Source organism: Vombatus ursinus, unplaced genomic scaffold (assembly GCF_900497805.2).
Source record: "Vombatus ursinus unplaced genomic scaffold, bare-nosed wombat genome assembly UNPS02014810.1, whole genome shotgun sequence".
NCBI lineage: Eukaryota > Metazoa > Chordata > Mammalia > Diprotodontia > Vombatidae > Vombatus > Vombatus ursinus.
The window spans coordinates 7,128,335-7,144,879 of NW_020954588.1; the positions used below are offsets into that span (position 1 = coordinate 7,128,335).

At 38.2% G+C, this 16,545-nt stretch overlaps 1 protein-coding gene across 2 annotated transcripts in view; it reads right to left on the reverse strand.

Annotated features, from left to right (window-relative positions):
- Nucleotides 1–2,271: 2,271 nt before the first annotated feature.
- Nucleotides 2,272–16,545, reverse strand: part of GK5 (glycerol kinase 5) — a 62,226-nt gene continuing 47,952 nt past the window's right edge. For both annotated transcript variants that reach the window (XM_027876069.1, XM_027876070.1), the window contains 5 exons: nucleotides 16,258–16,352; nucleotides 11,901–12,004; nucleotides 10,891–10,950; nucleotides 8,220–8,353; nucleotides 2,272–7,464 (listed from right to left, as the gene is read on the reverse strand). In XM_027876069.1, coding sequence (XP_027731870.1) covers nucleotides 7,316–7,464; nucleotides 8,220–8,353; nucleotides 10,891–10,950; nucleotides 11,901–12,004; nucleotides 16,258–16,352 — 542 coding nt within the window. In that variant the 3' untranslated portion in view covers nucleotides 2,272–7,315. The remainder of the gene's footprint in view (nucleotides 7,465–8,219; nucleotides 8,354–10,890; nucleotides 10,951–11,900; nucleotides 12,005–16,257; nucleotides 16,353–16,545) is intronic.

Sequence of the window (16,545 nt, forward strand, 5' to 3'; positions counted from 1 at the left end):
GTGGGAAATCGTTTCCCTTGGAGAAGGATTGTGAAAGAAGAGGCTAGAGATATCCATTCTGCCTCCCTTAAAGCCACACTATGACACCCCCTTGCTATTTGTAAGGGATAGCCCTTGCTACACTACACATAGCTTGTTTGTATGTAGTTGCTTGGTTTTTCCTGTTAGATTTTGATCTCAAGGGCAGGGACTGACTTTTATCTTTTTTTGGTATCCCCAGCACTTAGCACTGTGCCTGGCACATAATAGCTGCTGTTTAACAAATGTTTATTGACTCACTGACTGATTAGACCAGCCAATAGGGAAAGAGTTGTCCACAGACAGGGAAGACTGGAAAGAAAGAACCCGCTTGGCATTGATTGGGCTATAGAAAGTAGAGAAACACAAAACATAGTTAAATAGCAGCCCTTGCAAAGAAAGCACTTGCAAATGTTCCAAAGGGGCTGAAATGTTGGATCCATTGTAATCATTCTATGACTCTTTATTGCCCATCATTCCTCTTGCTGTGTAGGAATAAAATTATGCATTGCATCCTTGATATATGTTTGTCCTTTGGGTACCTTTTTCACTTCTCTAGTTCCTCAGGAAACTGAGGTAGGGGTGGAATCGGGGGTCTAGGACAGCATTTCCCCTATTGAGGAGACACAACACCTCAGAGCAATGTCCTCAAACCTTGAGGACAAGCAAATGTGACCAGCCTCCGTGGCCTCAGCTTAGCTAACTCCTGTGCTCCACCCGGTCCTTTGCATTTGGGAGGACCCATCAAAAAGATATTCCACTTGGCACTTCCCTTATTCGGTGACCCAGGTTTTAGGATCTACTGGCATTTTTAGACTGCAATTAGTCTATTTTCTGTTTTGTCTCCTTCCAAATCAGATCCGGTTAATTTCTTTGTAATAATTTTTGCTTGTTTATGTTTCTGAACCAGCAACTGTCTTATTACTGCACGCAGTATGAAAATTGCAGCTGAGAAGTATGGATTTTGCATTCCTAAATATGGTGCCCAGCTCATAATGCTTATTTTTTCTTCTAAAAAGAACTAGACTGTTTGCCTTACTGTAAGATCTTTATATACTGTAGGTTCATAAGATAGTTTGCCTCCTGGCCTTGAAATCCCAAGGAATCAACCCCAAATGCTTAATCTCATTTCAGAGTCCACCACATATTCAGGGATTACCTGACTCTATTTCCTTTCATTCTGAACTGTGCCCAACTGTACTATTACTAAGTGAATTTGGAATTGGAATTGTCTTTGCGGTGGCAGGAATCCACTGAGGAAATTTTGTGTGCCTTTTGGTATAGGAAGAACCCAGAGAAAATTTCCCTAGACTATGACGGGGACATATTTGGGAGCAATTTCTTCCTGCAGGTGTAGGTTTTTTTATAAGATCTATGCCATAGTGAGTGTTTTGAGACCTTTCCAGTGTGGTACTAGGGAAGCAAGTCAAAGCACAGACAATACTTAGATCTTCCTGGGGCTGAAATCAATAGAACGGGGACTTGGACAATGAATCCAAAACACAGCTCAGCAGAGTTGCTGAGATCAAATTTTTAATAGAGGTGGGGTGGGGGAGAAAGAATGTACTGGGGCTCAGTTCTTAGAGCATGTTCAGACTTGCTCTCCTTTGTGGATTATACAGAACATGTATGTTTTCTCGCTGACAATTCAACATGTGGACCTTTGGGGAGTCAATTTCTGGCCATGAGTGATGGATGGTGTAACGATGAAAAGTTTTCTGGCTGGCTAAGGAGCTCCAAAAACTAACGTGACTCAGTAGAGGCTGACCGGGCGCTGTGTGCACACAAAATGATCCAAGTATAGATTTGCCCTCTTCTATGGTAGTGAGCAAGGCAAGAACTGGGGGTGGGGCGTTACTCCCCTATCTGCCCACCACGTGTGTGTGAATGCAGGGAGCCTGTTTCTGCACTTATTCTTATCCCAAGATTGGAAAAGACAAGTGGTGAGCGAGAACTGGAGACCCATCAAAGACATCCGAGCCCAGGAAGGACCTAGCCCTGCAGTACACTGACTTGACGGTCAAGCCATCTTGTCTGCTTCTCATTCTTGCACCTTCATGTCTCAGATAGAAAAAGTGTGGGGCTAGAACCCTGATCATCAGGTTCAAGACCCTATTCCCAGGCTCCTCCCCTCCATGCCAGTAAGACTTCTCCCCCCAAACCACCAAGAAAGAGCTCTTGTCATACATTAGCAAACAGACTAACCCTTCACCACTGCAAATTCTTAATAATTTTTATTTTTTTTACATAAGTACAATTTTTAGAGATGATGATTTTAAAAAACTAAGCTGGTACTGTCATTATTATTTCTCAAAATGTCATCCAGTTATGTTTTTCTAAATATTAAAAAATACAGTACACTCATTTTCCCACAAGTTATATTCATATTTTTTCACAAGTTCTGTTACGCAAGGATGTAGAATATAGATTAAAGCTGAACAGGTCCAAAAGTGATCATCCAGCAGCTAGCCTGTAACTTTGCCGCTTGGCAGGGTTATTCTTTTCTAGGCTCAGTTAATAATAGAGTTTTTGCTAAGTTTTCCATCAAACATCTCAGCCCATTTAGTCATTTTCACAGTTCTCCTTTTAAGGTCATGGATAACTGGGAGTAGCTTGATGTGTAAAAAGCCAAGCTGAAGTTTCATAGTTTAGGAAGGATCTCAAAAAATGAATGAACCTAGAGAGAGGGTGGATAGGGGCAGGACCTGGACAAGACGTCTATTTGCCTGGGCACGTCTTCTCCAGAGCGTTTTAGCCTTAACTCTAACAATTATAATAAGCTTATCACAAAATAAATACTATGAGCCAAAGGGAAAGAATTTTTCTGGAATATAAAATGTTTACTTGTCTTTCTTACCCCTAAGCTAGCCCTTAGGAGAACAGGAAATCTAAGAAAAAATTTCCACCAAAACACCTAAACCTCCTAGATTTAATGTACAGATGTTAATGTACAGATATTTATGATGATCTTAATTACAATTTAGTATTAATGAAGCTGCTAAACTTTTGAAAGAAGAATAATAGAGTGATATAGAACAGGTTCATATATCCCAACTGAAATCTATATTATACCACCTTGCATAAATATGAAATTTTCAAGTAAATTTCCTACTAAATCACTTTGAATCAAAGAAAGTCATATTATTTCAAAATAAGAGCTTTTAGAAATATTAAGACAGCTGTATAAAAAACTATGTAGTACTTAACTCATTTTTAAACAATGATATCGTCATATGGCTAATCACAGATCAACATGACACTAATGAATACAGAACAGTCCCTTTCTAGAGGCCCCTTTCCGCCTCTCCCTTGTATGCTACAGTCATGCTGAAGACGTCAGTACCCTCCTGCAAGTTACCTAATGATATCCTGATCATTGACATTATTTCAAACTCCTCGTCAGAGTCATTAAATGGAAAAGGTAAAAATTAAAAGGTACGGCTATGAGGTACTTGTCATTTCTCTCCCCAAAGTCACAGGGTACACAGAGCTGCTAGACTCAGCACACCAACTGTGTAATTAAGGAGGGAAATGGCATGGCATGGGGAAATCGGAGGTTTCTGCTCTTTGCATTGTGGTTCTTTCCCTGCTTCCAAAAACACTTCTGCCACACTTGCTCACGACAATGGGCTATGCTCATGTGCTGCCTGCACCCCTCAAAATGAGGGCAATTCTGGAGACCTCCTCTATATCCCCATGGGATGTAGATGTGACTGGGGAGGTACATGCTTGGGGCTGTTCTTGGGGTTCATTCTGGGCTCAAGTTGGTACTAAAGGTTCAGGAATGGATCCTGGGGTTTTTCATTCTCTTTGAGGACATCAATGAAAATTCCCAAAGGCGCTCAGAATCCACTGTTGTTCCTGACTGGTGAGTGAATTTGGACCCAGAGTAGACCCAGGTCTCCTCTACACAGTCTGAGATGTTTTAAAAATCATTGTAAGGTCTAAAGACCTTTAGGTACCTTCTTTTTCCTCTCACAATATCAAGAATATTGAATTTCTTGCTAGGCTATGGGGGGAGGGGATCCTTACCACTTGTTACTTTTAATTAAATAAGGTTGATATTGGGGCATGTAGGGAACCTTTTCTTAGAGCTCCTTTCCTGAAGCACAATTATGTTTGACATTCCGAGGATCCCTTCATTTAGTATTCATCCATAATAAATATAAAATTTGTGGAAAAACTGTTGTCTTTCCTTAGAAATATCCTCTAAAACTATCTAAATGTATGCCTGCAGATACATACTAACATGAAGGATTTTGTTATTTAAAAAGATAAAACTTTGAATAAGCCACTTTCCCTCATAAAAAGTGAGATTTTCAGACAGGGCCTTAACAATTAAAAAATGGGGATTCCAGGTGCTTATGCTTATAAAACTATTTTACAATTGTCTCTCTCAATCCAATGTATTTACTGTAATAAACATCACTTGCTATCTACTAGCAGTTTCATGTACAAAAAGAGAAAGGGAAACATATGAAATTTCACTCCATTAGCTAAGCACCTACTATGTGCAAGGCACTGTGGGTGATACAGAGAGGAAAAGAACATAATCCCTGCCCTCGAGGAGATTACAAAAGGGGCGTTGTATGAAGGACAAATAGAAAGGATTTAGCAAAATTGGTCTTTGCCTAGAGACAGGAAGGCATCTTTAAATCTCTAGTAAATGAGTGTAGATGAGACAAGTTTCAAAAACACAAATCCTAGAAAAGCAAGGAATCAGATAACACATTTCCATCCTGTCCTAACACTGCCAAGCATATCCCAGAACTGCATCAAAACTGTGGCTTTTCTATACAAAAGAAAAGGAACAAAAGCTGATTGATAAAGTTCTAACACAAGGTTCTCTTCCTTACATTAAAAGTAGGCCTGTTTTCCTTGAATGACTAGGACCTTTCTTATTAACAATTTCCCAAGCAATAATGGTGTATAAGAAAGAGGGCTCAATCTATGAGAAAAGAGGGCACCTGATTCAACGAAATGATTCAAAATTTTTCTACTATAACCTTCAAGAACAAATGTGATAACTTTTCTGATTTCAGCAAAATCTGACCACCTGTCTGGCAAACTGCCATTTCAAGGGCCAAAAGAACAAAAATAAGACTTGTTTCTAGCCTTGATAGGAAAAAATATAAGCCACTATTACTTGGGCAGGTCCCCAATTCCCATGAAATTCAGTTATACATAACAATGTTTATCCTTTAATTTGTGGTAATGCAGTAGGAGAGAGACACAGACAGACAGACAGAGAGAAATTAATAGACAAGATTGAAGTAAAATTAAAATTTTAGGCATTAGTGACATTGCAGTTCAGGATTTGGAGTGCAAAGACAAAAGTATTACTGACTAAAGCACACCCACTAAATGTGAAGTCTCTGAGAATGACTTAGTCCCATCTGGCCACACCCAGTTCAGATCGCACAGAAAGTTATCTTCAGGCTGCTTCGGTGTAAGACTACCAGAAACGAGAAGAAAGGAAGGACTAGAGTAGTCAGGGAGACTATTACACTGAAAAATTTCTACATAACAAGACTTTAAAGCCTCAGTAAATGGCTAAAGTGTTTGAGACTACAAGACTCTAACAAGACCAAATCTGCAACTGCTGTTGGAGCTCAACGTAATGGCAATTGGGGAGTAGGAATAATCAACATGTTTTACTTTTTTGTTCTTATAAAGTATTCTCCAAAGACATGAGTTGTCCATTTTTGGAGGAGATACAAAACTAAAATACCTTGATACCTTGATTACCTTCCTTAAATTACATTATTACTTGACAGTTTCCCCTTTAAATCAAAGCACTATGGTTTGAAAGAAGAAATAACCTCACAACTAGCAAAACAAAAAAGCAAAAGCCCCTATTAAATGGGCAAGTCCCGGCAAAGGGGAAATGAGGGTGGTGGTGATGATGACGAGGGTCAAAGGTCAGCCACAGGCACATAACTCATTATTCTATGCTGTGAAAACTAAAATGGTGATCAAAGGATTGGGAGTGGGGCAGCTGAGGCTCTACCTCTACCCTCTTCTCTCTAAAATCTTCACCAAGCAGAAGATCAAAGAACAAAATAGGCTTTCTCTGCTCTCCTTGTAGAAGAAGATGGGGCTGAGAAGGGTATCCACAGGCAGGCACCTGCCACTCAGTGGGTTCACTCTCGCCATCCTCTGGGCCACAGAGGTAGGTTATCAGAAGGCACACGTGCAAGGAGGAAATGCCAGAAAGGAAGTTTGAGACATCTGACTTAACTACAAGAACAAGTCAAAAATGTGCTCATAAAGTAGAGGTGTCATCATCTTGATCCTACTAAGAACCGTTTTGGTTTTTCCACATTAAACACCAACAGCCCAGAGATGTTTAAAACAAAATGTGTCAGGATACTAATGTAAGACAGCAAAATACTTGGCAAGATCATGAGCAAGAGGCAGAAAACAGTAACAGTAAGCTGTATGTTCTCAAAAATGAGATTGTGATCAATTCTGTGATGACAACCAGAAGTTGTGAGAATATTGTTTCCCTACTTACCTGCAAATCAGGTAAGTTTACGTAAGCAAGTAACATGATGGAAGGAGAGAAAGAAATTTTTGTTCCTTAGCAAACCCCTATCATTTTTATCACTCAAAAAACCAGTATTTTTTCAAACACCAAATGACCAATTATGAAAAGTTTGTTAGCAAATCTGCAAAGAAACAATACTCCTACATCATAGGAAAGCAGAAATTAAGGCAGTTAGATAAAGACGATGCACTAATCAATAAAGAGACCTAGTCTAAAAACCAAACATTGACAAACAGCTCACATCTGGTCACAGCACTGAACAATTTAGCTTTAAATTAAAAAAATCTTAATGCTGCTTCAGCACTACTACAATATTTTGGCACAGTCATCTTTTTATTTAGTACATGGATTGTAAATAAATCTAATGAATTCAAGGGAAAAAATTACATAATTTTTGAATGAAACTGAATAGCATTCACCAAAAATTGTTGGTAACAAATCACAATGTTCAGTTATAGCACTGATCTACAATATAAATAGATATAGATATAGATATCTATATCTATATCTATACATTTTTTTTTTTAAAGATGAAGACCCAAGGTAAGACAGAAGAATTTTGGAGCAGCCAAAGCACAATGGAAATGGTGAACACACTCTTCCTGGAAGGCTACTATGAAACATAGGACCAAGAAAGGTGTGTTCATGAGGTACTGTTGTCTTAGCAAGTTTAAGGTTTGGATAAAAATTATGGTAAAAAAGGTTTCCCCCCAAAAAAGCAGTAGAGTGTTTTGCTTCTCCTTTCTGTTATATCTTGCTATACCAGTTCATGGAACGCTTTACAGCCTTGACCCAATTTTCCATACTGGGTTCATATTCTTTCCATTTCCTCTGTGGCTCAAAAACTCTTCCACTTTCCCTCAGTTTCTTTAATTCCTCTTTGTTTGTCCAAAACCCTAGAAATAAGAAAAAAAAATTCTCAAATCTGATAGTAAATCCTGCCTAGAGCCATAAGATTGAACACAAAGACTAGAAATAGGCGAGAAGGTACCTCCTGGACAATTTTTTTTTACAATTCAAGAGACTGATTTTGGAGGTGGAACATTTACTTCCATATTGACTTCAGAGTGGGCACCGCCTCCGACAACATCCCTCACAAGCCCTCTAAGTTTTAGGAGACAGACTTGGTAAGTCGTGACATTACTGGAGGGACAATGAGAGGACAAGCACATCAAAGCATGACTGGTGGTGCTGTGAACTGGTCCAGTGGTTCTGGAAAGCACTTACTTCTACCTCAAAAGTCTCTAAAATTGTGAATATCCTTTGACTCAACAATACCACTACTGGGCATATAAACCTAAGAGGTCAAGGACAGAGGATAAGGATATCTAGATAACTCTAGAAATATAAATTTGTATATAGAGATAGATAGATAGATACATACATACATACATACATATATGTATATCTAGGCAAATATATATGTATGTGTGTATATATATATATATATATACACACACATATACCATATGTGTGTGTACATGTATCTATTTATGCTTGTCCTGAAGATGGGAGAGAAGGGCATACCACAAGCAGTGACTTGACATAAGTAATGGGTGAGCAGGAGTAAAATGTAAACCCATACAGCCTTCCAAGTCTGTGCTTTATGACGAGAAATACTGCATCCAGGAAATATTTTAATCATACATACCAACAGCAAGACCAGCCAGAGAAGCAGCTCCTAAACAAGACATATCTATCTGGGCAGGTCTGTCTATCTTCTCATTAATCAGGTCAGAAGTCATTTGCATAATAAAACTATTCTTGCAGACCCCTCCATCTGCCCTATGGGAAGAAAGATGTACAAGGTAAAATATCAGTAATAAACACATCACTTAATGTTCCTTTAAATCAAAGTTATACCACAAAGGAATTCCTGTAGTCTTGAGTTTATTAAGATCATCTAACCCAGGGGTGGGGAACCTGTGTCCTGAGGTCACATGTGGCCTTCTAGGTCCTTGGGTGCGGCCTTTTGACTGAGTCCAAGTTCTACAAAACAAATCCTTTTATTAAGGGGATCCTAGAGGTCCTAGAGGGCCACAGGTTCCCCACCTTGATCTAGACCATTCCTCACTAGAGGTCTTCCTCACTGGAGCTGGAAAGGGCCCTGGTCTCTTGAGGTCTGTGGCTCCTATGGAGCTGGAAGGGATGGGGTGAGAGTGGAAGGTATAGAGGGAGGGAGAAGTTGGCATCAATTGAAGCAATTTTTCCAGTCACTCAACTAAGATATGGGAGAGGACCTAAATCTCTATTAGCAGAGGAAGTTGAAGAAATTAAAGAAATTGAAAGAAAATTTTGTTACACTTGGCTTTGGAAGTATAGCTTTGGTAAAAAGAGATTACTAACATCTGGGAGATCATGGATAAGTCACTTCACTTGGTCTTTTCTTTATCTGAAAAATGACAGCCCTGCACTAGGCATCCAGCTCTAAAGATCAAGACTCTACTTCTGATCTACTGAACAAGTCCCCTGTACCATCTTCCCCCAGCTATCCCATTTACAGCTGGCTACTGAAGAAGCTGCAATAACCAGCTCAAATAGACAGATGGTGTGGAGGAAACAAGGAATTTTTTTTACTAGTTCAGAATTCAGATATGAAATCCCCTGGTTTCAAATCTAACTACGGTCCATAGGGACATTCTGACAAAAGGCTTTAAGAACTGATGCTGTCATTCAAGAGAGAGGCAAACAAAGCCTTTAATCATGCCAAGATCCTTAATATACATCCCATTCAGAAGACATCTAAGGCTGTGCTTTCCTCTAGGATCCTAATGCCTACTGTCTAGATTTGGGGGCAAGAGAAGTTAGGTTTAGGCCTTCTGAAACCTATCAGCACTTCCTCTAGCTCACGCTAAAAAGTCGTCTCTAGAAAATGATGGCAACTATTTTTCCATTAATCCTAAGGAACAAGATTTAAGGAAGGTTTGCTTTTTGAGGAATTAGGTCAAAAAGAACTTCAGATGTTGAAATTTGTTAGAGTGGATAATTTAAGACGAATTCTTATTCGTTTTGGTTTTATAGTCTTAGTTAAGAAAGATTTGAGAACAGAAGAATTTATGACTGAACAGGATAGAGAACATTATAAAATGCAAAATGGATAATTTTGATTATATCAAATTGAAAAGTTTTTGCACAAAGACAATGCAACCAAGATTAGAAGGGAAGCAGAAAACTGGGAAAGAATTTTTACAACCAGTATCTCTGATAAGGATCTCATTTCTAAAATATATAGAGAACTGAGTCAAATTTATAAGAATACAAGTCATTACCCAATTGATAAATGGTCAAAGGATATGAACAGGCAGTTCTCAGATGAAGAAATAGAAGCCATCTATAGTTATATGAAAAAGATGCTCTAAATCATTATTGATTAGAGAAATGCAAATCAAAACAACTCTGAGGTACCATATCATACCCATCAGATTGGCCAACATGACAAAACAGGAAAATGATAAATGTTGGAGATGTGGGAAAATTAGAACACTAATGCATTGTTGGTGGAGTTGTGAAATGATCCAACCATTTTGGAGAGCAATGTGGAACTATGCCCAAAGGGCTATAAAACTGTGCATACCCTCTGACCCAGCAATAGCACTTCTAGGGCTGTATCCCAAAGAGATCATAAAAATGGGGAAAGGATCCACATGTACAAAAATATTTATAGCAGTTCTTTCTGTGGTGGCAAAGAATTGGAAATTGCGGGGATGCCCATCAATTGGGGAATGGCTGGACAAGTTATGGTAGATGAATGTAATGGAATACTATTGTGCTATAAGCAATGATGAGCAATTAGCAAGCAGACTTCTGAAAAACCTGAAAAGACTTATATGGTTTGATGCTAAGTGAAGTGAGCAGAACCAGGAGAATGTTATACATAGCAACAGCCACGCTGTGCAATGACTAACTTTGATAGACTTATCCCTTCTCAGCAATGCAAGGATATAAGACATCTCCAAAAGTCTCATGATGGAAAATGCTGTCCACATTCAGAGAAAGAACTATGGAGTTTGAATGCAGATCGAAACATACCATTTGTTCTTTTTTTCCCTTCTGTTTTGTTTTGTTGCCTTTTTCTTGTAGTTCCTCCTATATGGTTCTAATTCTTCCTTACATCACTAATGTGAAAATATGTTTAATAGGAATGTATACGTAGAGCCTATATCAGACTGTGCGCTCTCTTGGGGAGGGAGGTGAGAAGAAAGGGGGAGAGAAATTTAAAACTCAAAAGCTTATAGAAGTGAATGTTGAAAACTAAAAATAAATTAATAAAAAATTTAAAAAAAAAGAAAGATTCTATCATGTTGGAAGTAAAGTCTACATACCTAATTGTGGTAACAGGAATGTCAATCTCCTTTTGCATCATCTCATACAATTGTTTATTTCTATTTAAAAAGAAAATATCTTTAGACAAAGTGCAAATCATGATTATATGTAGTTCCTTCAAAATGAAAAAAAAAATGCACATAAGTTATATGCAGATGATACTCTTTCACAGATGATACTCTGTCATAGGACAGGGATAGGGATGGGACCTGTGATATAGGGAACTTCCAGGTAAGAAAACTCCTTCTATCAATGCAGGTTGGCACCTTTTCTGCAACTTAGTCTTAGAGAGTTGCCTAGAGAAGTGGTGTCAAACTCAAATAAAAACAGGGCCACTATACCATACATTTGGAAATATTTAACAAAATAGATAAAAATACAATAGAACATCAATAATGTTAATATGTAGTTTTCTAAGACAATATATGGCCACTGGGATCCTTATGTGTGGCTTAGTGGTCCCTATTAATTTTTAAACCTTCATTTGATGACAGTCATAAAGACAGAAACTAGACCTATGGTTTCATTGATTTTAGGGAAATCCCTGGTGAGACAACTCCTTCTACCAATGCAGATCAGCACCTTTTCTGCAAATGCTCTAAGTTATGATTTCATTCATATTAATGCTATCTATTAATAACTGAAAATAAGAACAAACACAGGACAAGATATTATAAATGTTAACAGAACCCTTTAACTGAAATCACAGAATAAACATAAGGAAGAAGTGTTTGTTTGCTTTTTAGAACATTAGTACAGGGAGCAGTTCAGCACCTTCTCTACAACACACAGGCTTAGAGAGTTCTTTGGGTCACATAGCCAGAATGTATCCAAAGCAAGCCTTGAACCCAGGATCTCCAGACTCTGAGGCCAGCCCCTTACCCACTATACCAGGCTGCTTTTTTCAAAGTAAAAGTACTCAGGTAATAATATTGTTTGATTTCTAGTTGAGAATTACAGAGATTCTTCAAAATGCAAAGTGTGAGCTAAATAGGAGTTTATTTAATACCTGAAAGCTATTGACTCCAGTATGGCTCGTACAAGGTGATACTTATTAGTGGAAGACTTTAGACCCATGAAAGAGGCACATGCACAGGGGTCATTTAATGGAACCTACAAGGGAAAAAAGCACATAGTATTACTTTATATATTTAAACATTTAGGAAAGATTTCAAATAGTAAAGAGAAAACTATACATGACAAAGACGCTACTTTGAGAAGAAAAAAATTACAGACAATTTGAATTATGATATGGGACACTAAAAACTTGAGTGATCTGTCCAAGGTCACACAGTCGACATGTGACAGAGGCCTGCTCCCTAATCAATTCACCACACTGAATGTCATTAGGTAAAATAATACTGCAAAACACGAGATGGAATAAATCCTACCCATATAAAAGAACTAGTTTCCTTTAGGGGAAAAAACTCCCTCCAATATTTTCCTGGTAAGTTAGTTAAATTCTCTCTTCTAGTGAATTATATATAGGACTCTAACGGCCTAAAATGATTCTATACCCAGAAGCTATGAGTAATTTACTTCTCTGGAATAATTTACTAGCCCATTTAGAAAAAGGAAGATATTAAAATGTGTAAAAATTTCTAAGAGGTAAATTCTTGGTTTCATGTTTCTCTTGAGTGTGAAAAATCATGGCTAACATAGATGGATGCTCAATTTTTTAATAATATTTAGTATTTTATTTTCCCCAGGTACATGTAAAAACAATTTTTAGCATTCGTTTTGAGTTCCAAATTCTCTCCCTTCCGCCCTCCCCTCCCCTCCCCTCCCCCCCCATTGAGAAGGCAACTCGACACAGGCTACACACGTGGTCATGCAAAACATGTCCATAATAGCCATGTTGTGAAAGAAAACACAGACAAAAAAACTCAAGAAAAATAAAGAAGGTAAAAAAGGTATGTTTCAATCTATATTCAGACATCATCAGTTCTTTCTCTGGGGATGGACAGCATTTTTCATAAGTCCTTCAGAGCTGTTTTGGATCGCTGCATTGCTGAGAATAGTTAAGTCATTCACAGCTGATCTGGATGCTTAATTTTTTAAAAAGATGCACAGTAATAATTACTTCTCATGATCTTAGGGTAATCTTTCTCAATTTGGCAAATTTGGAACACAGGTTCCAAATGAGGCAGGCTGAGTGTAAGACTTGAAGTCAAGAAGGTACAGGTTTAAATCTGGTCTCAGATACTTAGGAGCTGGGTGAGCACAGGCGAGGCACAGCTTCTCTGAGCCTCAGTTAACTCCTCGGTAAGATGAAGAGAGTAATAGCCACAGAACCTCCCTTCTCAGGTTGTTGTCAGGCTCCAATGAAAGAATGTGTGTGAATTAAAAAGTTTTTGCAAGGGCAGCTAGAAGATGGTGCAATGGATAGAGCACCAGCCCTGGAGTCAGGAGGACCCGAGTTCAAATATGGTCTTAGACCAGACACTTGATACTTACTAGCTGTGTGACCCCGAGCAAGTCACTTAACCCCAATTGCCTCATTTAAAAAAAAGTTTTTGCCCAATCAAAGCCAATGCAACCAAGGTTAGAAGGGAAGCAGAAAGCCGAAAAACAATTTTTACACCCAGTGTGTCTAATAAAGGCCTCATTTCTAAAATATATAGAGAACTGAGTCAAATTTATAAGAATACAATCATTCCCCAATTGATAAATGGTCAAAGGATACGAACAGGCAGTTTTCAGATGAAGAAATTAAAGCTATCTACAGTCATATGAAAAAATGCTCTAAATCACTATCGATTAGAAAAATGCAAATCAAAACAACTCTGAGGTACCACATCACACCTATCAGATTGGCCAACATGACAAAACAGGAAAATGATAAATGTTAGAGAACATGTGGGAAAACTGTAACACTAATGCATTGTTGGTAGAGTTGTGAAATGATCTAATCATTTTGGTGAGCAATTTGGAACTATGCCCAAAGGGCTATAAAACTGTACATACCCTTTGACCCAGCAACAGCCCTTCTAGGGCTGTATCCCAAAGAGATCACAAAAATGGGAAAAAGACCCACATGTATAAAAATATTTATAGTAGCTCTGTCTGTTGTAGCAAAGAATTGGAAATTGAGGGGATGCCCATCAATTGGGGAATGGCTAAACAAGTTGTGGTATATGAATGTAATGGAATACTATTGTTCCATAAGAAATGATGAGCAAGTGGATTTCAGAAAAACCTGGAAAGACTTACATGAACTGATATGGAATGAAGTGAGCAGAACCAGAACACTGTACACAGTAACAGCCACATTGTTTGATGACCAACTTTGATAAGCCTTAGCTTTTCTCAGCAATGCAATGATCTAAGAGAATTCCAAGCCTAAAGATGGAAAATGCTATCCACATCCAGAGAAAGAACTCTGGAGTCTGAATGCAGATTGAAGCATACTATTTTCTCTCTTTTTCTGTTGTTTTTTCTTCTTGTGATTTTCCCCTTTGGTTCTGATTCTTCTTTACAACATGACTAATGTGGAAATGTGTTTAATATGATTGTACATGTATAGTCTATATCAGATTACACACCATCTTGGGAAAGGGAAAAATTTAGAACTCAAAATCTTATAAAAGTGAATGCTGAAAATGCAAAATGAGTAAATAAATAAATAAACGAATGAACGAATAATTTTAAAAAAAAGAAGAAGAAAGAAAGAATGTGTGTGAGTGGCCTGATGAAATCTAGAGCCCTCTATGTGTGAGCTTTGGTTCACTTGGCTGGTGATTACATGGCCTGGGAAGCGGAGGAAGAGTCAGGAGATGTTGGTGCTTGTCTTCATTATACCACCTCCTAAAGTCACACAACCCTGTTGAACGCCAGTTTTCTGCTCCTTAAAATGAGGGTCAGTGCATTTGCCCTGTCAAATTTACAGAGTTCTCATTGGGTTCAAATAAACAGATACAAGGGAAAGAAGTCAGAGAACTATAAATGATAGCTATAAAGATTACTATATATGATGATATATAAAAGTATTAAAAAGCAAATATGCTCCTAAGATAATCATCATAGTTCTAGAATTTAAAGCAGAAACAAGTTTTTCTTATTTAAGATAGTCATTTAAAAAAAAATCCTACTGATTTGGGTTATTTTAAAGAATAAGAAATCATGCGCTTAGTAAGACATAGCTTTCCTTTAATAAATAAGTTTTCATTTATGTATGAGTTGCAACAAAATTGCTTTTCTAAACAACTTTATTTAAAAAGGTTTACTGGTATGGTACTTGTACTTGGGATGCATTATTTGGACGCTAGCCTCTCAAGACCTTGATTACTATTTGCCGGCTTTCAAACACAACTGGATTGGGTGGGATCATTTCTTGTGTAAAAATAAAGCATACTGCTACAGGATAGTCTTCTGCATTGGGACTTCAGGAGAAGTTTGTTACTTCCTGTCTAAGAGTGAAGGAACAAGGATTATTACAACGATAGTGTGTGTCAAAGAAGACAAAGACAAGAGTCCCAGAAATGAAGTCATTGTACATTTCATAGCATCTTTCTTAAAAAGGGTGAGACTCGGAGCAGCGAGGCGGTGCAGTGGATAGAGCATCGGCCCTGGAGTCAGGAGGACCTGAGTTCAAATCCAGCCTCAGATACGTAACACTCACTAGCTTAACTGCCCATTGGTTAAGTGGGCAAGTCACTTAAACCCAATTGCCTCACCAAAAAAAAGGGGGGGGTGAGACTTAAGGTGCTAATTATTTCTTACATTTCCTGGATGAAATCTAACCCCCCCTTTTTTGAAAATTTAATGAAATAACAATTCTTCACTTCTTCCCTTAAGTTGGGTGAAATTTAGCAGCTGATACACTTCACTCTAAAAAAGACATGCTCTTTCAGAGGGGAGTGAAATGATTCCTACATATAGTTTATAAATCTTGACTGCAGGGATCCTCAGGCTTGTTTTGAGGGCAGGACCCCACTGGGTTAGAGCACTGGGAAGACCTTCAAGGGTACACCGTACTTTCCCAAAGGTAAGGAAATGGATGGCTTTGGCAAACTAGTCCTAGTTCACAGGTTTAAAAAAAAGTTCTGTTTCAGTCCATTGCTAATTCTTGGGTTTGAGTTGGTTATACTTTCAATGAAAACCTTCCTAACTCTGAAAAGTCTGTTCAGTATTAGGACAGCACATGAGACCACTAAGGCCCATCTGAAGGGACTTCTGTTTAATCCTAGAGAGTTTCTTGAGGACTAGGTATGGCTTCTCAGCTTTAGAATTCCACTATTAGTTCAACTGACCCTACTCCCCTATGGTGTGCTGTACATTGTCCTCCTGTCCAAGTCAAGAGAATCTAGAGATAAGGTGGGAGGTGAGAATAGACAAAGTTCACGGGTTGAATTTTGTTCTTTTACCTGCAATCCACTAAAAGATGGAACAAAACAAACTCCTTCAGAATCTGGCAAACTTTTAGCCATTTTTTCAGTCTCATCGGCATCTGTGAAAAGATCTGCAAAAAGTTTTGGGTTATGGGGAAGAAGAAAAACAAATGAAAATATAATTACATAGAACAACACTAAGATTTATCAGCACTAGAACTCCATATACACATGGGATGACCACATACATGATTACATGACTGCTCAAGCCCTGTAATGGATACCTCCAGATACTGCTCTGAGTACATTTTGCCTCTAATATTG